Genomic DNA, 27,985 nt, shown 5'->3' with positions numbered 1-27,985 from the left:
CAGTAAGCGCTTATGCACCTGGTGACACCTACAGGTACTGGCAGACTGCAAGGCCAACAGGCTCCTTTGCAACAGAGTCCTGTAACACTGATGGTAATTGGTATTTCACATCACTCACTATCACCAATGACACATTGCAAGAACCAAAAGACGGTGCTTTTGCAATAGAAATGTACCATTTCCTATACATTATAAAATTCTAAGAAATTAGTACTAACACTTTAAATTATTTCTTTCAAAAATTATAATTCAGATTAGACTCAAGACAGTTGCATATTTATTAGCTATTCATTATTGAAAGAATATATCCTGAAGTAATGATATAACAAGAGATGACACTTTTCAAAGTAAAAGTAATGGCACATGATACTTCAAAGCACTTTCATTATCTGAACAAAACTATCAAATGAAAATTAAAGTTAGTCTGAATGGTTCACACTTTGCTATTAAAAACAACACAGGATGCCTGAACAAGAGCTTTGTGTAAACTCAAAAGCTTGTCTCTCTCAGCAAGAGAAGTTGGTATAATAAAAATATTATTTCACCCACCCTGTCTCTCATTAAATTAATAGTAACTCTGGACTCTCTTCATCACAGACTCTGCCTGTTCTCTGTTGAACTTTTGTACTTGCAAAATCTGAATCTTGATTCAGAGGCAAAATTGTTACTGTACCAATGTGATGGAACATATTAATGTCCCTGTGGACTTTAAAGGCCCAATCCTATTCCTGCTGAAGTCAATAGGAATATGACAAAGCTCTTTGATTTCACCATCCGCTGATGGTTAAGACACCTAGGCCAACATTTTCTAATTTATTTAGGAATAAATAAAACAACCTAATTTGTAAAGGTATTGAGCATCTGCAGCTCTTGTTAAAGTCCATTTGAGTTGTGGGTGCTAAGTAGCTTTGAAAATTAGGCCATTTTATTTAGGTGCATAAATTAGAAAATTTTGGTCTTCACTAACCTTCTGATATTTGGGATCTGACAGAACGTGTATAGGAAGTCATCTGATATCAGTATGGTGGGGTTTTGGAGAAGTAACAGTGGAGCTACAAATTATTTAAAAATACGAAGTTGAAAGATTCAGATATGATGTTAGTAAAAAGTGGATATTTGACAATTTAGGGTGCCAAAGGAAGTTAATTCCTAACTGATAATGGAGGGTCTTTGGCCTTCCTAAATTAGACTTAAAGATCTGCAGAAGAGGCAAAACTCATTAACTTGAACTCATAGCCTTTGTTTTTACATATGTCTCTCCATGGCTAGAACCAGGAAATCTTGAAAATGCAATGTCTCATCATATAATCTGATAAACAGTCCAGTCAGATGTGAAGTCATAAACCATGAACTTCCACTGGGCAGAAAGCTGTGGATTGCTTTTGCTTAAAGACCCCCTTATTTCATACAGCTGTCTAGTAGCATGATAATAATATCTTGATGTTCTTATGTTAATACAAGATCTGATTACTTATTTCTCATGTATTTTAAAATCTTTTGGGTCAAGTCCTGCTAGTTTTATTCACAACTAATGCCACTGAAAACAACAGGTGTGACTAAAATGGGGTAAAGAGTTCAAGCAGCTAAAGAAATGGTTAATAATTAATCAGCAGGATACACAGAAAATAGATACTCTGAGGGCCAAATTCACTCTTCCTAAATTAATGCAACTCCAGAATACTTCAACAAAGTACTTACATAGGCTTGCAATAAATGTTAATCCTTTAAGTAATCAAAATATGTTTCTTGAAGTTTAAATAGTGTACACATCTCAGAAACATCTTCAGCATCTGTGGAAGTAAGCTGAAGCTCACAAAAGCTTATGCTTTAATACCCTAATAATTATTTTAGTCTTTAAAGTGCCACCAGACTCCTTGTTGTTTTTCCAGAAATATATAGTTACTCAATATAAAATGATATTTCTATTTATTTAAATGCTTATATGAGCATCACCACTATAAGAGCTAAATTTTCTTCTAATTTTCCTTTAAATTAGGCATTGTAATCAGCCTATTGTTTCTGCAATAAATGTGCATGCATGTACTGGATGTTTTCAATCATCATTTAACCACTGTAAATTTTTAAAATACAGGATTACTTTTACAGCAGCATATGTTTTATAGTGCCATAAAATATGGACTTTAAATCAATGTGTTGTCTATATAAATGGTCATCAGTTTTAGGAATCTTTATATCAAAAAATAAGTAAACCTTAGAATAAAGCTTTAACAGCTGACTTACTCATTATAACTACTCCAGTGCTACATGCTGAGAAGCTAGATATAAATATGAAACACTATAGGTTTTCCTCTCTTTTTGCAGTCTTTTGTAGAAGACAAAAATGACACCATCATATAGTTACCTAAAGACTTGACAGGTATTGATTTAAAGCACGATATATCAAGTGGTACTGTAAAAAGGATTTCATGGTCATAAATTTTAATGTCTTCCAATTTTGCACCCTCTCAGTAACTTGTCAATAACAACAGTTCAGTTTAAAATATTTGCTTTATTCCTGCATGGCATTAAACTCTATTATACAGTTGTTTGGATACATAAGATGTGACAAAAGGCAACTCAGGCCATAAATCAAATGTTACATTATATTTTCTATAATCTGTTTGCCAATGGCACACTGGCACAAATAGTGGATTTTTACTATTAATACATTTTTAAAAACTAATTTTAATAAAGAAATGCAGTTGCCTTTTTAAAATAATGTATACAGGTATTTTTATTTGTATTGTATCAAAAGTCTTCGTTATAATGTTACGTACATAATTAAAATATTTTTCCTGGAAATTAAGCTTTGTAGACTTTACTATGAATTATGTACAGAACCTTCAATTTCAAAATTACCAGTTTAACTATTAAAAATAAAGCAAATTAAAACCAATAACAATAATAAAATAATATAATAATAATTTTACTCTAACTACACAAGTAAATACTTTAGCAAAAGAAGTGTTCTGGTTTTTGCATTCTTTTCAACAAAACAGTTCTTAAAAATACTTAAAAGTTTTAAACTATTTTAAATTATTTTTTCTATAGTAGATTGGAGTATCAGAATCTCCTAATGGATAGCCATTAGGATTACAAATAAAGACTTGTGTAACAGGAAATAAAATAAAATTGAGTTCTGTGGCAAATTCTTCTAAGAAATGTGATAATCTGAACAATTCTAACTTGTTTATAAAAATGTGGTGGACTAAACTGGCTCACAAATTTATTTTTATGTACCACTAAATTTTATGATTCTGTTGCATATGTTTGCTAATAATTTTTTCTAGTTGCTAAATTAATTAAAAGTGTATGATTCATTTCCATAGTAATATATATTAATTATTATATGAAATAATTTATTTATATACAATGTAGCCAGCTTTTAGTTTAAATGGGAATTTTTAAAAATACTTTTCTACTTAAAAAAAACCACAAGTTAGAGCCCAGTACCACAAACCTTTACTTACATGTGCCCTGATCTTCCACTGAGATCCACTAGCATGGACCTCTGCACTCATACAGAGTCCCATTGGATCAGTAAGGTACCAGATGGTGCAGGGGTCTGCACTAGCAGATTCTGACACAGGGTTGGGGCCATGAATAGTCTTAATTCACACAGGTAGGCTGACTGAGCAGCCTTTACTCACGTGAGAGATTCCAATCTTGAGTGGTTCTGGGAATATGAGTAATATGGGACCACTTCTAGAAGAAGGACTATTAATTTGAATAAGGGTTTGCAGGATCAGGCCTCTAATTTGTAGCTATTTTATTCGATATAAAGGAAAATTAATATCTCCTCCATGGACATTTAAGTAAAGAGGGATATTACAATACCATTTATTTATAATTAACATTTCAAAATTAATTGAAATAAAAAAAATGCAAAATCACACCCCATGTGAAAATTCCTTTTAAAAAAATTAAGAATGTAAAATACTATTTTAAAAATGTAAAACAAACAATATAGGCATTGTATAAGCATATATAGTATAGGTTAAAATTGAATACCTCACTCAGTAATCAAAAGTGAAAATCTTTACTAAAATTATGAGACAACATTTAATTTTTTGTACACACACACATATACAAAAAAGGATAAAAAGATGCCTATCTAAGCCTCTATGTACCTTTTAAGTTAATTAATATAATAAAAAGAAAAGTATTATTATACAACAGCAACCGCTAACGAATCATTATGGGAATGGGGATTCTGAATATTTTTTATTGCTAAACAATTTATTGTAATGTAGGGATTAATACTTTTGTAGAATTAAAAAAGCTATCAATGAAATATGCTTTTTTTTGTTGTTTAAATATTATTTTCAGGTTGTTTAATTTTTCAAAAAAACAGTAATTGTGGGTTTCTGATGCTATTTTTGTATAGCTACAAAGATATGTTATACTTAAATTGTTATTGACAATATTTGCCCAGCCCTTACACCTGTAATGACAAAAGGAAGATATATGGATTGAAATGGATGAGGGGAAAATGTATTTTTGATTTGTAACGAATATAACTTCTGCTATAGATATATTTGTTCATACAGTATTTAGCTAAGGGTTGTTGTTCAGTTTAATAATAATAGAAATCTAGTCAAATAAGTAGTTATTTAACATAAAGTTTGTGAGGCATTTAAGAGCCTCAAGTGGTTGGAACATTTTGCTGAACATCTGCTTGCTGATTCATGATTCCAGTGTTATTAATCTTCTTTGTAGGTAAGCAGGTGATTCACCCTAACCAAATTGCTGTTGTCCAGGAACAGTTCTCTCCAAGCCCTGAAAAAATAAAGTGGGCACAAGAATTGATTTCTGCTTTTGAAGACCATCAACAATTAGGAAAGGTAAATATTTTGTTAATACCACATATAGAATACCAATCAGAATAATATTTAAATTTGAGTCTCAGAGGGGTAGCTGTGTTAGTTTGCAACTTTAAAAATGAGTAGTCCTGTGGCACCTTTTTGTTAGTCTGTAAAGTGCTACAGGGCTATTTAAATTTGAGAAAATTTGAAGCATGTAGTGGGGAGTGTTTGTTTTTATTTTAAAAACATACAGTAACATATGGTTTTATTAGCAAAATGTATGCCATGATAGCATACAGCTAGAATATTTATAATAAATATGGACCTCAAATACATTTACAGATATATTTTCTGTCTTCCCCTGCATGTCTTAACTTTTATCCTTTAAATAAAATTATTTGCTGCTTAGGGAATTTCTTAAAATCATTTCATAGAAATCATGATGTTATTGTCAGATAAAAATAATTTGCAATTAAAGGACAGGTAGCTTGAAAGTAAAAATACATCCTGCTTGGCTTGGTATTTACTTGTGGGAAGAAATAAATAGTTTTGAAATTCTTTATTTAAAAAAAACTTTAAAATCTCTTTAGTTATAGGGGTCTGATTCTGCAACTGCTTACACATGTGAATAAAGTTACTTATGTGCATAACTGTTCGCTAAACGTGGCTCTTAATAATTAAAAGTGGGAACATTTTCTGTGTATTTGTAGCAATTTTTGGACTTGAGATTTGGATAGAGTGGAAAGCAAATTAACACTAGAATATGATTGTTCCTAATTTAGTGCATCATTGAGTCTCACGTTTCCTGCTCTGTGGGTTTCTGCTATGTAAATATTGCGGTGGTGATGCACAATCTGTCTCCACTTTGTGCCAGTAATACTTAAATTAGGGGTCGCCTGAAGGAAGATTTTATGCTAGTTGCAGCATTGTCAGTTAATTATCTTAAAGGTTATTTGCTATAATCCAGTTTGCCTCTTTTTGAAAGAAAAAAGTTGCAGTTAAGTACGTTTGTCTAAGTTACAGCCAAACCCAAGAACTGTGAAAAAAGCCAGGGGAGTTTTGATGTCCAAAATAGTTAATTGAACACAAACTGAACTGCTTGTTGTATATTTGTGCAAAATGTAAGTGCAAAAAAATCTTTATTACTTTACTTTGCACTTAAATAATATTATAATAATAAGCAAAACATCTTCTGTAGTAAAGTTGAATATACAAGAATCTCTACAGATATACACTTTTTACTGGTGGAGTATAAATGTTCCCAGAAAATTCCTTTATGATATATGGAAATACATTGGAAGTTATATATTCCCCTTTTGTACTCATTTCTAATGCAATAAAGATTGCATATTATAAATTCTAGAAAGGTGATAGCAGATTTGTGATTTATTTATGCCTACATTTAAGAATAAAGCTATTACAAGGTAACTGTTATTGGTCTGCCCTTCACTATCTATGACATAGAGATATTACTGACATTATGGTATTTGGGTGCCAGTCTTCATAATTGTTTCATTATATTATATTTCTTTGTGCTTATGTCTATGCTTACTGTAAGTAATGTAAAGAGAGATTTTTTTATGCATGATTTTTAAATTTTTTTATATATACACACTATGTCTCTTACAAATGCATTGTGCTGGTCATATGCAATGCCAGTGGTGATGTTTTCCAGGGAAACAATAAGCAAATAAATAATAAATATTCAAATGACAGACTCAGCAGAATATTTATGTTTGCAGCTTCTACATCATGAGCCCATATTAATTTAGTGTCAAAACCCTATCAAAAGAGTACACCTGTAATTTACAAAATTAGTAGCATAAAATAACAAAAAAAACCTTACAATAAAGGCACTTAAAGCGCCTGAATTATGAAAACGTTACTATTCTAATTTGTTTTTAAAGTGTACTTTTAATGGTAGTTTGCCTACAAAATGCTGGTTTCTTGATTAGATCAGTGCTTTATGAAAGTTTTATTGTAACAATAACAAGCGCTTTTTAACTAGGTTAGAAGCTTATATAACTCTTTGGCAAATATAGATTTGCTTCTTTACTAAACAGTTTATATATTTTTTTATATTTTGCATCTAAGAGCTATCAAAAAACATGGGTAGACATGTTATTTTGTAGCCTAGCTGGAATTCTTTACATTTAAATACTACTAGGTTTTCATAACAAAAAAATGGTGAATAAATTGCTGTGTACTGTGTTTCCTGCAAACTTCTTAACTGAGTTTTTATTGCTATATTACAAATGTGTCGCCAAGAAAAGCCTGAACAATCTGATTACTTAATTTTTCCAAAGCAGAGGTGTCTCACAGGAGGGATCTCATGCTGCGTGTCCTAGAGAGATGTTAAAATTACAATAATAATTCTTCCCATCCCATCTTGTAAGAAATATTCCATATATTGCTTTTAGAAATCCTAATGTGCAGATAGTGAAACACCGCTCCTGCTTTTCCTTTTTCTTTTATTAAATTAGAACTTGCATGTCAGTAGGTCCAAAAATATAGCTTTGGTTCATACTGTTCAGTCTTGCATGTTTTTTTATGTTATTAATCAAGACTGAAAGCCTGGAAAAAATAAATGCAAGGGATTTGAGTGGATAGCTTGCTCTCAGATAAATTATTGGTCTTCAACCTCTAGGATCACAGTTTGTTGTTAATTGGTTTCAAAGTTTGATGCCCTTAGTCAACAGTAGTTTGCATTAAAATACAATAATCAGCTCTCATAATTTATCACAGTTTGACAGATACAATAGTCATAGTAATTTTTATTTGAGAAAAGCTAAAATCAGACTACTCTATCTTGGAAACAAAAATGCTTTGACATAGTGGTCCCTCCATGTGAGAACAGAGGTTAGCAAGAATTAGTATATCAGGTGGACTCTAGGATATTTTAGACACTCTTGTAGTCCCCTAGGAGAAAAAAAAAATCTGCTACCCCAATTTATTAGGAATAACAATTATGGGAATGGTCCTGTTTGCACTCAAATCAACTTTAACTTTTTAATAGTAGCTGTACACATTGTGTTTATCATTCCCTTTTTTTGTTGCCTATGCCTAGCTCCCAATGATAAACACAATGTATACAGCACGGATCCAAAAACTGACCACCATCTTGTATATTGTTTGTATTTATTGTTTGTACATTGTTGAGCTAAATTAGCATTCTTTGTAAAGAGCTTTGAGATTTGCAGATGAAAAGAGCTATAGGAAAGCAAAATATTGTTATAATACAGCTTCAGTAATTTTTCAGTGAGAAGTGCATTGTAAAATTGATATGATGTATGATTCTTAAGACTAAATTCAAGTGCAACCCCCATGAAAGTCTAAAAATGGCATAAAATAGATATTAGTTATAGATTGGATTCAAGAAGCAAGATTGTATATCTTGCACTTCAGTGGCATTCAGTAGGCCAAATGCTGTTCTCACTCTGGTTTAAATCTGGAGTAGTTGCACTGCACTGTACAGTGATACAAATCTAAATTAAATGAGGGCAGAAACTGAACCAGCTGGCATATAAAATGAATAACTCACACTCCAAAAAAGTAGGCTGAAGGTAGCTGGAAAACCTATTTAATAGGATGTGAGAAAAAAACAGCTCTTCTTTTAATATAACTACATTACACTTTATCATTTGTCCTCATTTTCTCAGACAAAATGCATCTTACTCCACTATTAGATGACTCATAAATTTGATCCAATATACTTTAAAAACCATAGAAGCTTTTGTTGTTTATTTATAATACAAATAGCATATGATTTTAAAATATATTCAGACTGTGTATTCTTGTGCAATTGGAATTGAAAATATTACATTAGATGCAATATAATTTCAGTAAGGGTTTTTAGCAGCTGTCTGAGTTGTATCTGATACGAAAGCAAAAATGACAAAAGGAGTGAAAAAGGATAAAAGTCCAGTTAAGCTATTACATAAATAATAAGTCATAAATAGTTTAAAGGAACCTGATTGGTCAATCAGGAAAAAAAAACTTAACGTTACCTCAAAAGTCATATGTAAATTATGTGTAATTTAAAATTAAGATTAATAATTCACAATTCAAAGCTATAACTTTGAGTGCTTTCGACACCAAAGGGCCAAACTGAAAGAGTGAGAAAGAGAGCGCACACCATGTATGTATAATACTCTTAGCAGGCCTTTGGCATCTGAATGATATGTGAACTCAAGTGATTAGGCAAACTATGCAGTAGCTTTTATGGTCCTTCCTGGAATCCTTTTATTTACACAGTATCTGGTCTGCAAGGGAATTGCTTACAATGGCCCTGTCATAACAGTCTTTGTTTAGAAAAGTCTGAACCAAGCTACTGTATCTGCATGCTAGGACTTATATTTGGGAATGATCCAACTACCCTTGAGGTCAGTGAATGTCTTTCCCCTGACTGCAGCGGGGGTGGATCCAGCATACAGTAAAGATTCTGTCTACAGAATTTGGCTCCCACGTAGCTGTTGTTCAGGAAGAGGGCTGCTTCGCACCTGTGCCAATTGTATGTGTGTGTGTCTAGTTGTGAGGCACTCGTCCCCAAGCTCTTCCTTCATTTTACGCTTGTCTTAAAACAATATAGCACTACCTAACCTGATGGGAAGGACTATTCCATCTCCCCAAGAGGTGGTAGTGAGGTCTCCCATTAACCTAGTACTATCTACACTGGAGGTCGGGTCAGATTAACTGCATTGCTCACGGATGTTGATTTTTTTCTCATAAAATCTAGTCCATAAACTAGCATGTCTTATGCAGACATGTTTATTCAGAAAAGAGATCAAAGAAGTGTGCGATAGTACAGCGGGTGGATTTCCTCCTACAGAAAAGACTATGTGGGGGAAATCATGAACCTCTGTATTGTAGGCACTGAAATCAGATGGACACATTAGCTTGTTATTCCTGCATATGCTGACTCCCAGCTGATACTTCCCATTCTGAGCACAGTTGTGCCAGTGGGCATAGGCATGAGGCAGAAAGGTTCTTCACCTGCTTTGTAGTTCAAGCCTGCAGAAGCTCATGGGAGTGTCACGAGCTTGTACTCATGATTTGTTTGCTCCCTCCCACCCAACCAGGCCCTTTGTGGATTTTGATCCTTTTTCCACTGATGCCCTGGGGCACAAGGAGGTTAATACAAACTGCAGCCTAGGCCCATACATCTAAACTGCAGTTAAATAGCCTCTTAGCGCAAGTCAGCTGGCACGGGCTAGTCGCAGGTGTTTTAATTACATTGTAGACATACCTAATGCCAGTTTAAAGGATCCTTTGGGTAAGAAAAGGTAGTCTATCTTCTGCAAGGTTCTAACTGAGTGCCTCACTCTTTCTAGCATCTTTGTATTCTGTATATCTTACGCATCCGGTTAGTTATTTAATGGCTGCTAGTTCCTGCCTACCCTGACAGGAATTAAAAAAAGAAACTGCCTAAGAATCCTGGATAGATTTGAGTAGGGAGGAGGGATTTCATTTGTAAATACTCTCCTGGGAAGAGAGGAACAGTAAACTTCATCCTGTTATAGCCAGGGCCATCTCAGACGTCCACATACACATCCTCAGCTAGTCCTTAGTGATTTACTAAGCTGTAGAGACGCACCAATAAAAAAGGGGGAGTGGACCATGTCCTAGCTTGTCCTGATAACTTCTCTCTTTGAAAAAAGGTTTTTGGAAGAAAACAGGAGTTCAACTCTGCCTGACCTGTCAGGTACAAATGTAATCTTCCAGTGTTGACTTCTTTGAAAATCAGCCTAAATCCTCTTCTGCAGGAAAAAGTCATCTGTTTGTTGTAAGGAGGTTCCCTGACAAGCATAAACATATGTTCTAGATTTTGGAAAAACCTATACCTGGAAGTAAACCCAAACCATTCTCCTGAGCTCCTAAGCATAGGAGCAGAGGTTTCAAACAGTCAACTTTTTCCCTCCGTGAACTTTGCCTAAGGATTTGTACTTACTGAAAGTGGAATGTTATCTTTTTGAATTCCTGGGTCTTTTTCCATAGTCTTGTGGGGTCCTCTTAATATCCTCCTACTTTTTCCCCTTCCCAGAACAGTCATCTCCCCTTCCTTTCTCCCAGATCAGAAGACTTTTTTCTGTAAACTGCGTAACAGTTTGGTGCATTGAAAACATGTTCCCAGACCCAGACAAACAGGTTTTGATGGATTTATTCCATCTTCCTTGTAGCTTCAGAAAAGGAGATATCAGACCTTATTTTTATTTTAGGATTTGGAAGTGAGTGAATCATAAGACTTAGAAGATAAAACTGGAATGTTTTAGCTAGCAATGGATCAGAATATTTCCTAAACTTGATGTCTGCTTACACATCACTTTCTTTCCTTCCCATCAGAAGTACAAGAGATTTGCATTGGTTAGCTGCTATTTCCAGTTCAGCACCGCTCCATTAAGTCTGCTTTAGAGTGTTCACAGTCAGCCCTCCACTGAAAGGATCTTGCATAATTACTCATTTCAATAACAGATTCATAGAATCATAGAATACTAGGACTGGAAGGGACCTTGAGAGGTCATCGAGTCCAGCCCCCTGCCCTCTTGGCAGGACCAAATACTGTCTAGACCATCCCTGATAGACATTTATCTAACTTACCATATTTTCCGGCGTATAGGGCGACTGGGCGTATAAGATGACCCCCTATCTTTTTAATTAAAAGATAGGGTTTCATCTTATACCCCAGCGCCCCTCCGCCTCCTTTGCTCCCGGTGTCCCTGGTCTGCTGGAGATGGTCCCCAGCAGACCAGAGGCACCGGGAGCAAAGCCGCCAGGAGCGCCTGGGCTGCCCCCCCCCCTCCGCCGGAGCTCCTCCGCGGCTTTGAAAGCCTCGGGGGAAGCCGGCGGGGGGCATCCCAGGCGCGCATGGGCTGCCCCGCCGACGGCTTCCCCCGAGGCTTTCAAAGCCGCGGAGGGGCTCCGGCGGCGGGGCATCCGGCGTACAAGATGACCCCCGATTTTTGGGGGATGTTTTTTAACTTCAGAGGTCGTCTTGTACGCCGGAATATACGGTACTCTTAAATATCTCCAGAGATGGAGATTCCACAACCTCCCTGGGATTCAAGTGTTTGACTACCCTGACAGTTAGGAACTTTTTCCTAATGTCCAACCTAAACCTCCTTTGCTGCTGTTTAAGCCCATTGCTTCTTGTTCTATCCCCAGAGGCCAAGATGAACAAGTTTTCTCCCTCCTCCTTATGACACCCTTTTAGATATCTGAAAATGGCTATCATGTCCCCCCTCAATCTTCTCTTTTCTAAACTAAACAAGCCCAATTCCTTCAGCCTTCCCTCATAGGTCATGTTCTCTAGACCTTTAATCATTCTTGTTGCTCTTCTCTGGACCCTCTCCAATTTCTCCACATCTTTCTTGAAATGCGATGCCCAGAACTGGCCTAATCAGCACAGAGTAGAGTGGACGAATTGCTTCTTTCTTTCTTTCTTTCTTTCTTTCTTTCTTTCTTTCTTTCTTTCTTTCTTTCTTTCTTTCTTTCTTCCTTCCTTCCTTCCTTCCTTCCTTCCTTCCTTCCTTCCTTTCTTTCTTTCTTTCTTTCTTTCTTTCTTTCTTTCTTTCTTTCTTTCTTTCTTTCTTTCTTTCAACACTCCTATTAATGCATCCCAGAATCATATACCCGTGGACAACAAAATGCAGTACTATGTGCTCCCCCTGAGACAGCATTTTATGGAACTTTCCTCTGGCTTGCAATTTTCTCTTCTTCTATACATTGGAGGATCCTAAAGAAAACTGAAGGTCACACAACTACTTTCATCTTAGTCACCTTGAACTGGCCAAAGTGATCTTGGGGTGCATAGTTTATCTAAGGCTCTTTCTGTCCTTATCTAAGACCTTACTCATCAGGACCCAGTAAGGCCCCATACCTAGGTCCCCTAAGTCACATGATCTGATTCATAGTAGGACCTTCCTGAAAAGGTTGAGATCATGGTGGCCCAGCCCATGTTGCACACACATACAAAGAATAATTATCTTGCTTTCTATTTGGTGTGGCACTTTTTTCCATGTGGTACATGACAATTTTTTCCCAACTAGACAGGACAGATTCAGGTTTGTTTTTCCACAGATTTCTGTCAGTGATCTAGCCCCTAGATCTATTGGATTGAAGTCTTTGCACAAAGTACCTTAGAGAAGAGACAAAAGAGAGCATCAAATCCAGGGACTATTACCCAGAGTTCATCTGCTAATCAGTGATCAAGACAGTACATAATGGAAAAGACTCTCTCAAGAAGCTGGTTCAGTTCACAAAACACAATTTAGGACTTTGATGATCAATAGAAACAACTTGAATTTCATTTGTGACCATTTAGAAAGCCAGTAAAATATTTGGAGTTGCTGTGTAATATGATTGCTACAACTTAGGAAAGCAGATCCCATGTTCTATACCTGTTGTAGCTTGAGAGTGGTCTTCAGTAGTGTCCCTCAGATCAAGAACATTATAGCAATCCAGATGGATGGTCATAAAGGCTAGATGGACAATCATTAAAAGATCAAATGCAGATGAAAAAAGAACTTCTGCCCACCCCAGGGATCAGGGAGTATTCCTGAACTGCAAATCTTATTAACAAAGCATGAACAAACTCCTTTAGTATTGGGGCAGTCACTGTCCCACATACCTCCAAACAATTAGCACTCTATGTTATCTGGATTGGCTTTAGTCCCAAATCACATTCTTCCAAGACTCAATCTCTGTCTCAATTAGGCACAAGGAAATAAAATGGCATACCGTCTGGGTTAAATGAAAGATACACAGAGCTGCAAGTCTTCTAGGGTATGTCTATACTACAAAGTTAGTTCGAACTAACGGACGTTAGTTCGAACTAACTTTCCTAGGCGCTACACTAGCGTTCCGTTAGTTCGAACTTAATTCGAACTAACGGAGCGCTTAGTTCGAACTAGGTAAACCTCATTTTACGAGGACTAACGCCTAGTTCGAACTAGCTAGTTCAAACTAAGGGCTGTGTAGCCCTTTAGTTCGAACTAGTGGGAGGCTAAGGCTTCCCAGGTTTCCCTGGTGGCCACTCTGGCCAACACCAGGGAAACTCTATTGCCCCCCTCCCGGCCCCGGAGCCCTTAAAGGGCCACGGGCTGGCTACTCACTTTGTGCCAGTTGCAAGCCTGCCAGCACCCGTGCCTGCACAGCCTGCACCTGCCACAACATGAGCCAGCCATCCGAGGGCTCCCAGCCCTCCACTGCTCCCCAGGACCAGCCTGGCGGCTCCCGGGAGCCTGCCCGGGGGCGCAAAAGGCGGGCGCCCGCCTGGTCAAGTGCGGAGATCGTGGACCTCATCGAGGTTTGGGGGGAAGCCTCCAATGTCCACGATCTCCGCACTAGCCACCGGAACGCGGCCGTCTACGGACGCATGGCTGCCAGCCTGGCCGCCAGGGGCCACCAGCGCAGCCGGGAGCAGGTGCGCTGCAAAATAAAGGACTTGCGGCAGTCCTACTCCCGGGCTTGCCTGCCAGGGGCTGACCCGGAGGCCTGCCCCCACTTCCATGCCCTGGACCGCATCCTGGGGCCTCATGCCGTCCCTGCCCCCCGGGACGTGATTGACCCCGGGGCAGAGGGACCCCTCCTGGAGACAGAGGAGGAGGAAGAGGGCTCTGAGAGCCAGGAGCCTGCCGCCAGCCTGCCCAGGACCCGGGACCCGCGAGGCACGCCACAGAGCCGCTCCCCTGCATCGTCAGAGGCCGGGGAGGCGTCCACCTGTGAGTACCCTCGTGTTCCCCTTATGTGTACGGGGGGCTGGGGCGAGAGGGAGCCCCGGGACCGTGTGCCTGGGCCTTGCCCACCACGGAGCAGCAGCTGGGGATCCTGCAGGGGCCCTGGCCTTGCAGAGGGGAGCTGGGTTTCACACACCTGGGCCCCTGGGGAAATTGACCGCTGGTCTTCTTGCACCACAGCTGCAGCACCTGGGCCTGCAGGACGCACCACCCCGCCTGCAGCAGCCGCCCGTGCCCGGGCAAGCAGGACAGCCAGGAACCAGGAGGACTACCAGAGGCGGCATCTCCGGTTCCTGGACCGACAGCTCCGTCTCCAGGACCACTGGGTCCAGGAGGACCTCAGGCTGCGCCAGAGGAGTCTGGAGGCCCTGGAGGAGCAGGGCCATGCCCTGCGAGGCCACCTCCAGAGCCTGCTGGACCGCTTTCCATTTCCTCCTCCCCCTGCTCCCCCTCTTGCTCCCCCTGCTCCCCCTGCTTCCGCTCCTGCTTCCGCTCCTGCTTCCTCCACACCCCCTGTCCCCTCTGCCCCCCCCTCCACAACCATTCCCCACCAACGCCCCCGGACCCGCAGTGTGGTGAGACGGGAGAGGCAGCCGGACTCCCACCCCTGAGCTTTCCTTTCCCTTCCTCCCTTCCCTCCCCTCCCCTTCCAGCTCCCTCGTCCCAGGTTTCCCCCTCCCTTCTTCCACCTTCATTCCTCCCTCCCCCCACCCCAGTTCTGTGAAATAAACAGACGTTTTTGTTTGAAAAACAGGTGTCTTTATTTGACAGTAGGTAGGGAGGGGAAAGGGGAAGGGGGGGATAGGGTGGAAGAAAGCCCCAGTGGGGCATGCAGGGAGAGGTCAGTCCTCCTCCTCCTCCACCTGGAAGCTCTCCCGCAGGGCTTCCCGGATCCGGATGGCCCCCCGCTGGGCTTCCCAGCCATGCGGTCAGCCTCAGCCATCCAGGCTGGCAGGAAAGCCTCCCCCTTCCGCTCACACAAATTGTGGAGCACACAACATGCCGCCACCACGGGAGGGATGTTGTGCTCGGCCAGGTCCAGATGGGTGAGGAGGCATCGAAAGCGGGCTTTCAGTCGCCCGAAGGCCCCCTCCACCACGATGCGGGCCCTGGTCAGCCTGGCATTGAAGGCCTGGTGGGAGGGATTGAGGTGCCCCGTGTAGGGCTTCATGAGCCACGGCTGCAGTGGGTAGGCGGCATCCCCCACCAGGCACACGGGCATGTCCACGTCCCCGACCCTGATGTGGCGGTCGGGGAAGAAGGTCCCGGCCTGCAGCCGCTGGCACACGGAGGAGTTGCGGTACACCCGGGCCTTGTGTGCTTTGCCGGACCAGCCCACATTTATGTCCGTGAACTGTCCCCGGTGGTCACACACGGCCTGCAGGAGGATGGAGAAGTACCCCTTGCGGTTGACGTAATGGGACGCCTGGTGTTCCGGGGCACGGATGGGGATGTGCGTCCCGTCGATGGCCCCCCCGCAGTTGGGGAAGCCGAGGGCGCCGAATCCCCGGATGACGGTGTCCGGGTCGGCGAGGCGGACCACCCTGCGGAGCAGCACCCGGTTGATGGCCTTGACCACCTGCGGAGAGAGACACAGCAAAGCGCCAATCAGTGGGGCGCCCGGGTGGCTGGGAGCGTGCGTGTCCTGGCAGTGCCCCGCGCCCCACTTCCGGAAGCAACCCCCCTGGCGGCGTGTAGTACGGCCGGGACAGCCCGACCCCTCCGGTGCGGGGTGCTTTCGCCTCCTCCCGCCCCCCCCCCTTTGTCCCTGGGGCGGCCCATCCCCTCCTCGCAGCCCCCCTCCCCCCCGGCTCGGTGGCCGACGAGTGCCTTACCTGCATGAGCACCGCTCCGACGGTGGATCTCCCCACGCCGATATGGTTCCCGATGGATCGGTAGCTGTCCGGCGTGGAGAGCTTCCAGAGGGCGATGGCCACCTGCTTCTGGAGGGGGATGGCGGGTCTCATGCGAGTGTCCCTTCTTTGCAGGGCAGGGTCGAGCCACTCGCAGAGCTCCAGGAAGGTGTCCCTCCTCATCCTGAAGTTCTGGGTCCACTGTCGGTCTTCCCAGCGCTCCAGGACGATGCGGTCCCACCAGTCGCTGCTGGTGTCCAGACGCCAGACGCGGCGGGGCACGCCGGTGCCGGGGCGCCGCCGCGGCTCCTCCACGGCCCCCAGGGTGGCCAGGCGGAGAGGCAGGGGGCTGACGTTCCCCAGGTGGTGCCAGGCAGCCTCGAGCCATTGCTGGCAGGCTTGCAGCAGCAAGTCCAGAAAGTGTACCAGAAGGTGCAGGGCGAGCTGTGGCTCCATGTTGCCACCTGCGGCGGCCCCCCCCCCCGAAGGGAAGCACCGACACAGACGGGCACAGAGACCGACGCTTTGCTGTCCCTCGGCGAGGTTGGCAAGCAAGCAGGAAAAGCTGAAAACCGGCTGTCCAGGGGGGTCCCTTTAAGCTCGAGCCTCAGATAGCCTCAGACAGCAGCCACACAAAGCAACTACTGACCTGATGCCCTGCCAGAACCGGTTTCAGCTGCCCTTAAATGCCCCCCTGCATCCAATCAGTGTGGACGCGCTAGTTCGAATTAGCAAAACGCTAATTCGAACTAGTTTTTAGTTCTAGACGCGTTAGTTCGAATTAGCTTAGTTCGAATTAACTAATTCGAACTAAGTTAATTCGAACTAGTGCTGTAGTGTAGACATACCCCTACATACTAATAATCTTGCCCAGATTGTTTCATTATCTTATCCAGTGGTACATGTAGAAGAAGAGAGTAGAGAGAATAAAACCCCTTAGAACACGGCATGCTGTATGAGAGGTCTCAGCACGCATGAGCAATTGTACGCCATCACCTTCTGGGATCTTTCTGGGGGAAAAAACAGGAATGGAACCACTTGACCGTCTCTGCCATAGTTTAGTCAACAAAACATGACAGTCAATTACATCCAAGATTGCTGGCATATTTAAAGGAGTCAGCATGAATACCTGACTTTTGTCCATGACTGAGGAAGGTTACAGAGTCCATTGGAGTCTCTGTACCATACCTCAGTTGATAGTTCAAGGAAACGTGAAGACTCCAGATTATTAAGAACTGTCTTGCACTATCTTCTCAATAACTTTATAAAAACAGAATTTAGAGGCCAGGAATAATTAACTAGATTAAAATCCAAGATAGGACTTCTTGAGCAGTGGTCTAATGAAGACTTGTTTAATGGAAGGTGGAATTTTACCATCCTCCTTAATGTAAGCATTGATTACCAAACCCAGCGGAGAAATGGTGCCAATTCACAGTTATATTCCAAAATAGCTCTAGGATCTCAAGAAGCAAAATCAATTGAAACTGAACAAAGGAGAATTTTTGTCCTCTCCAGTTACAGCTTTGCTCTCAACAGAAGGGCAATCCACTCTGCAGTCAAACTCACCTTCAAAAAATTAGTGTGGTTTTGATAGTAAGCCATTTTTATGATGTTTTCATGAGGTGGAAATCTGAATTTACCAAGCTATTTACCAAACAGAAGTAATCCACAGTGTGAAACTTCTTAGATGCTATTGTAATAGAGAAGAAAAACTTCTCTTCCCCAAGAGCATGAGACTAAAGTTTTCTTTCAGGAAATCTTTTAATCTTGGAATGCAGTGGACCGACACTGGATCTCTTTATGCTGCTCCTTACATTTCATGTGTCACAAGTTAAGGAAAACTTTGAGGATCCCATTAAGGACAGAATATCCAGAAGCTACTATACGAGTGTTCAAGAACAACAGACCATCATAGTGTACCATTTGACTGGAAGTAGAATGGCTTTCCAATTGTACATTATTCTTTTTTAGAAAACACTGATATCAGCTCAGGTCTATGTTTCCAAGAATGGCATAATGAAATGGATCCTCTGTCCTAATGAGCACAATCATAACCCAAACTGAAGTGTTGTACAGTTTAGCCCTGACCTCTGATGGCCACTCCACTATGTCTTGATAGAGAATTCCATTAGTTTTCCCTAACATGTAATTTAAATTTCCCCCCTGCTGCATAAATCTTGTTCCTTTTGGTTTTACAGCAAGTAGTGAGAATAATTGCTTTCTGTCCTCTTCATAATATTCCTCTGCCTATTCATAGTCTGTAACATGTGTGTCTACTGCAGCAGCAGCCGGGGCCCTTTGCTCTTTAAATCGTTGCTGGAGTCCCAGGCCGCATGCTATAGGCAGTGCTGAAGACCTGGTGGAGAGAGGCTAGCCCCAGCCCCACCTCTCACTTTCTGCCTAAGGCCCCACCTTTTCCAAGAGCACAGAGCTATGCTGCCCCACCCAGCCCAAGAGCCCGGCAAGTTTGTTGGCACTTTTGCTGACCATTCTTTTTGTTTACAGCCTTATTTGCCAAACTTTATCATTTTTGTTGGTCTCCTCTGAGAACTTGTTACAATTAAGGAATTAAAAAATTCCTTTCAAGCTTTGTTTCCTCTTGCTATCTCCTGTGTGTACCCTGCACTCCACCCTCCAACTCTCTTTGGGATAATGCTGAATACCAAGTAGATTCTCTAATATCCTATTCGCCGCTGCACACTTGACACATAAATGACTGGTTTTTTTTAATGTTTATAGACTGTTTGTTTGTAAAACACTTTATCTATTTGAGAGAAAATAAAATTTCAGTATAAATTCCTTGAGTCCAAATTTTGGCCCAATTTACAAGAGTGGGAAGGGGCACATAAGCCCTTTAACCCTGGCTATTCACCATGCAGTTTAGGAACGCTGCTCTGGGGTATAACGATATGAGGAGGGGAAAATGCCTGCTTTGCAGGCATGAGTTGTGGAGCTTCCCAGGAGACTGAATTGCCACCTAAATAATCTCCCTGTTCCCACCCACACAGCCCTGTATGTTTTGATTACCTTGTCCACTCTTCCCCCCTTTACAGCTAGAGCTGTAACTTCTATAAAGCTCCAGTAGGCTTTATAGAAGTTATGTCAACTTCTATAAAGCTCCAGTAGGCAGGGAGAGGGGAGTACCAAGTAGGCTCCTTCTCTCTCCATCTGAGTTATAGTCCTGTCAGCAAAGCAGATGTCTTTGGGACATGTAGGGCCATGGTGCAGTCTTTCTCCAGGCATTAGTTTGTTAGGGACAAACCACAACACCACATGAGTGACAGCAAGGAAGACCTGCCTATACTCTGCCTTCCTGACATTCCCCAATGCCTAAATGCCACATATGGCACTCCAGGGTATGTCTGCACAGCAGGGCCAAAGTTGAATTAAGCTACGCAACTCCAGCTATGTCAATTGCATAGCTGAAGTTGAAATAACTTAATTCAGCTTTTGGTGCTGTCTACACAGCAGGAAGTCAAAGAAAGAACACACTTCCTCTGACTTCCCTTACTCCTCATGAAATGAGGGCACCATGAGTCAAAGTAAAAAGTTCTCCAGCTTAACATTATTTCAAAATAAAGCTTGTAGTGTAGATGCGCACTGTGTTATTTCGGAATAATGTGTGTTATTCCAAAATAATTCTGCTGTGTAGACATACTCTCAGCTGAGCAGAGTCAGAGTCTCCACCTTTGGGAAGGAGAACACATAGTAGCCCTTCCCCAAGATCTGCTTTCACAGCTCGTCAGCCGAAGCAAGATGAAGGACTCCTGCAGCTTTGACATGGGAAAAGCTCTTGGGTGCACCAGGTCCTGTTCTTCGTAACACTGCACCTTTAGCTTATTACTCTAAAATGTTTTTACTCTAATGAGCGGGATTTTTGTAATGAAAATGGAATATATGCAGTATTGTTTGACATAGACATAATAAAGGAAAGTCAAGCAGGTCACATGACCCTGCCTAAAATTTGTAGACAACCACATTTCTGCGACTTCTGGCCGCAAGACTTTGGGGTAATCCTGTAAAATACACCCATATTTAAATACTCTGGAACAGATATTTGTTTCTAATGTACCAATCATAGTGTTTTCATAGGATCATCATTTCATGATTATTCATAATCTGACCTTGGCAGAATGAGTATGAGCCTCCTTTTTTGTTTTGTTTTCTTTTCTTCTTGTTACATTCCTTGCCCCATTCCAGTCTAAGATTGAGGAGAAATACTCTGGGGACTCATTCCCTGAAGTTTTAGGCACTCTCTGCTTAAATATCACTTCGGCTCAAAGAGTCACATCGACTCTCCAAAAGTAAGGCTTGGATAACCAGGAAATCCTGAATTGGCTCCCAGGTTATAGATCAGGAAGAACAGAGGAAAAAGAGACCAAGGAGTGGGAGTGAGCCATGGAACTGAGACATTTTGCTTCAAGCCCAATCCACAGAGATGTGAAGTATCCCCAAATACTGTACATAGAAGTCAATGAGAATTATGGAAGCCCAGCACTTTGCAGCTGGCTCTCACCACTTCAAAGGACCAGGACTTTAATGAGCCTAGCTAAAGTGCTTGAATGGAGAGTTGGTGGTGTTCTGTGGTTGGCAGAAAAGTAGCACAACACGAGCCAGTTCTGACCCAGACACGAGATTCCCAGCTTGCCAGCTGAAAAATCCCATGTCAGACCTTCCAGAGTTGTTGCTTCCCTAGCTCCACACCTAAAAGGCTTTGGAGCTGACCAGGGCTGGCCTTACCATGAGGCGAACTGAGGCAGCCGCCTCAGGTGCCGGACTGGGGTGTGGGCACCACTAGGACCCCGAGCGAGGGGGCATAGGGGCATCTTTTGAGCTCCCCACCTCAGGTGTCAAAATGTTGTGGCTGGCTAAACTCTTCTCCACACTGCATATAGACTTTTCCAAGTGGGCCCAGAAAAGTGGTGATGTGAGCACATCTAGTACAGGTGCAGCCAATCAGCAAATAGAAAGTATTGGATCAGGCATGTGTTGGGTATAGTGCCAAAAGAACACTACCTGTGATGTGACATTTTCCAATACATAAAAGGAAAGTATAACATCACCGGTTTTAATTCTTGCATCAATAAGGACATGGCAGTAAATTTCAGAGAGGGAAGCTGAACATTATAGTGCATTTCCAATGGAAAACTGTATATGAAAATGAGGAAATGTATAAACAGACCAAGGGAGAACAATAAAAACTATGAAGTTTGCACAAGTATAAAAGCAGAAAAGCTGCCAACCTTGTGAAAGCAGGCAAAAAATGTCTGTTTGCTGCTCAGAAATAGGGAAAAAGAGAAAGAGAATGATTTCCCTCCTGAAAGAAAACAAGAGCCTTTCTCTTCCACACTGGAACTGAAATGGCGTTTGCCATGTATGCAGTTGGGCTCACTTTTTAGGCCCTAGTTTCTGTGATCTTGTGGCGAGTCCAAGGTTCCTGTTGTGACATGTACAGGAATTCTGAACAAATATTGGGTGAGATTGTGGCTGACTCTTGCCTAGCTGTTCAGGAGGAGGAAGGAGCCAGAAATCACTTTGGGTATGTCTACACAGCAGCGTTATTTCAGAATAGCTGACATTATTCCGAAATAACATAGTCCACATCTACACTGCAAGCCTTTATTTCAACTCACGGTATCCTTCATTTCATGAGGCGTAAGGGAAGTCAGAGGAAGAGTGTTCTTCCTTCGACTTCCTGCTGTGTTGACAGCGCCAAAAGTCAAGTTAAGCTATTTTGGCTTAAGCTATGCAATTGATGTAGCTGAAGTTGCGTAGCTTAATTCGACTTTTGCCCTGCTGTGTAGACGTACCCTTTGTCCTTCTTAGTGCAAGGACCACCAACAGTTACAATCATTGCATTCAGGGACATTTTAAAACATGCAGTCTATCCTTTGTATGTTGCATTGCAATCCTTTCAGGCTACATATAGACTGCAGGCTTCTTTCAGAAGAAGCTTCTCTGAAAGAGAGCTTCTGAAAATACTACATCCGAAAGAGACAAAACAATGGATGCTAAAACAATGGATGCTATCTTCCATGTAAGCTGTGATTACTATGGGCCGAGTGGCCACCAGGGCACCTGTGCTTTTTCCTCCTTCCTCTTCTTGCAAAAGAATTCTCCCTCTTTCCCATCCACACACATCTTTTTCTGAAAGAGCTCTTTCGGAAAAAGGCTTCTTCCTCGTAGAAAGAGGTTTACCAATGTCAGAAACGCCCTTCTGTTCTTTAAATTTTCTTTCAAAAGAATGTGACTGCAGTGTCGATGTAATTGAAGTTTTTCCGAAAAAAAAACTCTGTACTGTAGACATACCCTCTGGCTAAGGAACTTTTGTTATTCTTCTATATATCTCCACATACATCAGGGAAGGGATAGCAGTAGTAAACCTGCCAAATATAGCTGTGGTTCTGTCCCTAACAACGTGCAAGAGATATACAGGTATGAATTTTATAAGGGCCTTGTTCTCTCTGATCAGTTTTACCCAGTGTAACTCTTACTATCTTCACAGGTATGAGAATTTTTTAAGATTATATTCACTAAATATGAAACACATGAAATCTCCAGAGGAAGTCACTATATGGCTTGAGTTCCTTGTGCCTAGAGCTGGCATCTCATCTATGTGAATTGCTTAAACAGAACTATACATTGTAAACTAACAGTTTTAAGACTCCCAGTGGCACACTCATTCCTGAAAAAGGTTTGGTTGTAACCCATTATACAACTATAACCACTACTATATGTCCCTTTAAGGGTACATCTACACTGCACAGCTATTTTGGGATACCTCTGGTATCCTGAAATAGCTACCCCACATCTACACAAGCTGTCCATTATTTAAAAACATTTTTCGAAATAACGGAATGCTATTTCACCATCCTGGTAAACCTCGTTGCATGAGAGATAAGGGATGGCTCCAAATAGGGTGTCATTTCGAAATTTGGCACTGTGTAAATGTGCCACATTTCAAAATAAGCTATTTTGAAATAGTTTTGAACTAAGATATGCAATTTGTGTAGTGTGAATTGCATATTTTATTTCAAGTTTAGGCTGCTGTGTAGATGCACCCTAAGATGGTATGGCTTCCATCCCATCATAGCCCCCACATCTTACCAGCTAAGGATTTGCTCCCTAATTTCAGAAGATCCTGTTATCTGTCCCAGCAAGTCTGTGACCTTGTTGCTTCTGACATCATGTCTCCCATGCCCCGATGCGTCCATAATTTGAGTGTAGGGGTAGCTTAGCAGAATATTGCTGAGCCTTACAATGGTAAGGGTATGTCAATCACTGGGCAAGAAGAAAGGATCCCATTGCATGGTGGTGGCAAAGGAGGGGATGTGAAGGTCTGAAGCCCAGGGTTACAGGAAAGGATAGGGCTGAGGCTTAGGGTAAGAGAGAGTAAGAGACTAGGGGATTCTATCAGAGGAATGCAGACAAAGAAAGGAAAATGGGGAAAGGAGAAAATTCTAAGAGACATTTACAATGACTCTCTAAACATAAAAGGTTTACCCAGCTCTATCACCAAGTGACCTTTTAGAATCTTTTTGATAAAAATTATAAACTTATCTCCGTGAGATACTGGAAAAAGACTGAATGGCTTATGATGCTGATTCTGTGGAGGGTTTGGAACATACTGGAGAGCATGTGCAATCTGAAGCCCCACTTGTTACCAATCATTTAAGGATATTCCAGTTCTTGCTAAAATGAGATTAAGAATTGCATCCTAATAAAGCATTTTAACGACTTAGAAAACTAAGTAAAAGGCTGGAAATATGAGCTTATTGGGAATGCTTGCCAGTAAGAATATTCACATCTGGAACTAAACAAATCCCTAGTTTAACTTCACTCTGGTCAATGGCATTTATAAAAGAAATCTTGTTATCTTTATCTTAATGTCAAGGGAAATAAAAGGATTTTTTTTAAAAAAGGGAAATTCCATCAAGTGAAATTAGAAAGGAGAATTTAGGGTAATACCATAATTACTGGTATTGCGAGTCTACAGAAAACTGGAGGTGGAAAGAGCTACTGTGAATAGAATATATTCAAATTAGTTGCTTTTTTTCTGGATTTTAGCTCACTATTCCAAATTAGCAGGAAGGTGGAAATAATAACAAAAATCCTGCTAACTTGCTTTGTCTATTTTTTAAAAATGTCAGAAGTGCCTTTGACAGATGAGGATTCCTGCAATATCACTTGGGGCTGTCTTACTGCAAAGCTTTTCAGCTTCTGAATCCTATTTCTTCAACACAAAATGTTAAAGTTTACTATTGGGTTTAATAAAAGGAAAAGGAAACTAAAACATCTGGGCTGTGTCTACACTGGCATGAATTTCCGGAACTGCTTAAAACGGAATACTATTCCGTTTTCAGTTTTTCTGGAAAAGGAGCGTCTACATTGGCAGGCTGCTTTTCCGGAAAAGCCCTTTTTCCGGAAAAGCGTCTGTGGCCAATGTAGACGCGCTTTTCCGGAAAAAAGCCCCAATCGCTATTTTCACGATCAGGGCTTTTTTCCGGAAAAGACTACTGGGCTGTCTACACTGGCCCTTTTCCGGAACAGTGTTCCGGAATAAGGACTTATGCCCGTGCGGGAGCAGAATAGTTTTTCTGGAATAGCGGCTGATTTTGTACAGTAGAGCATCATTGCTTTTCCGGAAATTCAAGGGCCAGTGTAGACAGCTTGCAGCTTATTCCGGAAAAGCGGCTGATTTTCCGGAATAAGTGGCCCAGTGTAGACACAGCCCCAAAGTTGGGGGCTTAGGTTTGGGGCTCTTTAACACCAGATGTTTCTTACAGTTGAGATGTAACTACAGCTTGTGCATCTCATATTAACACTTGTAAGTGTGTTACATGAGCAAAGTACTGATAATGAGAAGTGACTCAAAAATCGGCTCAAGAGTCTTGGATAGTCACTGTTCAGACACTCTTGGTCAATCCTGTATAGAACATAGTCTGGTAAATTCTCCACAACGGGCACAACAGTCATATACAACATGGTCTTCCCTGTTAGAAATCCATTTTCTGAACAATGACATAATCTGCTAGTCATTGGGAACCAGCACAGCTGAGGAAAGGAGCAGTGCCAGCAGCTCTGGAACAGCAGCATAAGGCCCTGCACACAAACCATCCTACCTGCTACAGAGTTCTGTCTAGATATTTCCCCAAAAAAGTCTAGGGACCGAGCCCTCTATTTCAGTTTCCCCACTGTAACGGATAATAAGAAGAATGGCCATACTGGGTCAGACCAATGGTCTATCCAACTCAGTACAGTATTCAGTCTTCTGACAGTGGCCAATACCAGATGCCCCAGAAGGAGGGATCAGAACAGGTAATCCTCACGTGATCCCTCCCCTGTCACCCACCTCCAGAGAAACAGAGGCTAGGGACAACATTCCTACCCATCCTGGCCATTCCTACCCATCCACCCATTGATGGACCTAACCTCCATGAATCTGTCTAGCTCTTTTTTGAACCCTGTTAAAGTTCTAGCCTTCACCAACGAATTCCGCAGGTTGACTGTGCACTGAGTAAAGAAAAACTTCCTTTGTTTGTTTGCTTCCCCATACTTGTAGCTAGCTCTGAGTTCTGCCAATGGAAGAATGTTGTACTTGGGCACAGTATTACTATCTTGCACTTTGTGAAATGTTAAGTGAAGGGGGCTAAGTGCTGGTATCTGCAGGGAAAGAATTACTAGTATGATGCTACAGTCAGCTAGAAATCATCTACCATGAAGGGTTGCTGAATGTAGACTAAGACCTGTAGCTATTACAGCTCACTTGTGCGTGATGAGTGAGGATGGTCCAATCTGATTTATAAAATGGGCCCGATTTTGTGCTGTAAGGTAGACTCCTTGTACCAGCCTACCAGTTATTTTAGAGCTAGTAAGGTTTTTCAGATTGGAAGCTAAATACATAAGATCTTTCCTGCCCAGAGCGAGGAAATGATGGTTTCATTAAATTTCTCCACCACCCCTTCCCCCCCCCCTTTTTTTAAATAATTTGCCTGTTAAAGTTTGCCTGGCTCTTTCTGAAGTTATTCAGCACTAATCAGTTTGATTCATATGGGATCTAATGTCTCTGCTTTGATAGATGGGTGTTAAAACAAACAAAAACAAAATAACTTGTGATTTCGAAGGTTCTTTCAGGAAGTTTATATTTTCTGTTTTCCAGGGAGCCTTTACTTTCCATGGGAGTATGATAGACATGCCGTTACTGAAGCAGGCACAGAACATTGTGACGCTTGCTGCAGCTATCCAGAAAAAATGATCTGTTAAATGAAGTTCTTACCATGTGAGCAGAGAAGCAGTTTTAATGAAGGACTGTACTACTTTGGGGAAAATGAAAAGACATCACATTTAAGCAGAAGTCCACTTACATTTCTGCAGATCTGACATAATTTTTCTTGCCAAACTTGCTCATTACCACAATTATGTCTGATTTAAATTCCTGCTTGCTCCCGTGCAGCCCACGTGCTCCTCCTCTTACATCCTGGAGTGAAGTCATATTGCTGGGGATATGACATCACAACAATTATTATAATAACCACAGGGATTATGACTTCACTGGAGGACAGCTGTGATGACAATAACTCTTCTAAAATAACTAATGAAACAGAAAAATCAGGTCAAATACTTTGGTTTTGTCGGTGTTTCCCCCTTGTCCTATGATATTTGCTATAGTGTAGAAGTCCTTTTTCGAAGGGCAAATTCTTCTATAATTACTAAACAGTTGAGATTGTTGTTATGAAACTCATTTTCCCATGTGGGCTTTTTTCTTTGCCATAAATGTACAACTGTCATTAAAAAGTGAATGTGCCATAATGCGAGACTCTTGACTTCTTTTTTTTTAAGTGGCTGGTATTCAACCCCTTCCCTCCTGCAACCCTAAAGGCCCTGGTTGGACGGCAATAAACTTGTAAAGTTTCGAAGACACAATGCAGCAGAACTTGTGCATATGGTCTCGAGTCAGATTTGCATCACATTAGAGATACGGCTACAGGTCATGTGGGCCGTGTGGTTAACGGGCTTAGCAAAGCTGTTTTGAAGAGGTTAACCCAGCTTGTAGTAAGGGTAAATAAACATAACAACCAGCCATTGTTCTCTATTCAGCATGTACTCTTATATCGAAGGCTAAAGGGTATTGAAGCCGCAGAGGATCAACTTGTGGTTGCCAGAGGACTCCAATGAAGTTTGAAACACCAACAATCAGAGATTTTGTTTCTGTTCCTCATTAAATCATGAGCTTTTGTGTTCAGACTATGAACGACTGTTCTTTAAGAAATTACCAGAATGGGAAGTTTTAAACTATGCACCACCCTTTTCATGACCTACATAGCAGCGTTGCCGCTGCGCGCAGACACACACCGCGGGGAAGGCTGGTCTGTGTATTTAAATCTGTGTAAATAGAAAACAGTTGTTTTTAGTTTCATTTTTCACCGCCCCCATCGCCCCTTCGCTGCTGGAGCGGGCGGGCACCGGCCCGTTGGCTTTTGTTGGTTTGTTTTTAGTCTCCACTGGGAACACGTCTCGGTGCCGGGCGGGTGCGAGGCGAGAGCCTCGGGGCGCTACCGGAGCGCAAAGCCCGGCCCGGGAGTGGCTCTGGTCGCGT

General features: G+C 41.7%; 2 protein-coding genes across 3 annotated transcripts in view; both read left to right on the top strand.

Annotated features, from left to right (window-relative positions):
* Nucleotides 1-27,198, top strand: part of CLYBL (citramalyl-CoA lyase) — a 270,792-nt gene extending 243,594 nt beyond the window's left edge. For both annotated transcript variants that reach the window (XM_075918756.1, XM_075918755.1), the window contains exons 7-8: nucleotides 4,720-4,844; nucleotides 26,549-27,198. In XM_075918756.1, coding sequence (XP_075774871.1) covers nucleotides 4,720-4,844; nucleotides 26,549-26,644 — 221 coding nt within the window. In that variant the 3' untranslated portion in view covers nucleotides 26,645-27,198. The remainder of the gene's footprint in view (nucleotides 1-4,719; nucleotides 4,845-26,548) is intronic.
* On the top strand, nucleotides 14,145-15,232 carry LOC142827073 (uncharacterized). The gene is made up of 2 exons (XM_075920715.1): nucleotides 14,145-14,521; nucleotides 14,717-15,232. The coding sequence occupies exons 1-2, from the start codon at nucleotides 14,176-14,178 to the stop codon at nucleotides 15,145-15,147; spliced, it is 777 nt and encodes a 258-aa protein (XP_075776830.1). The 5' UTR covers nucleotides 14,145-14,175; the 3' UTR covers nucleotides 15,148-15,232.
* Nucleotides 27,199-27,985: the final 787 nt, after the last annotated feature.

Source organism: Pelodiscus sinensis, chromosome 1 (assembly GCF_049634645.1).
Source record: "Pelodiscus sinensis isolate JC-2024 chromosome 1, ASM4963464v1, whole genome shotgun sequence".
In the NCBI taxonomy this organism is placed as follows: Eukaryota; Metazoa; Chordata; order Testudines; family Trionychidae; genus Pelodiscus; species Pelodiscus sinensis.
This window is presented reverse-complemented; position numbering and strand designations above follow the sequence as displayed.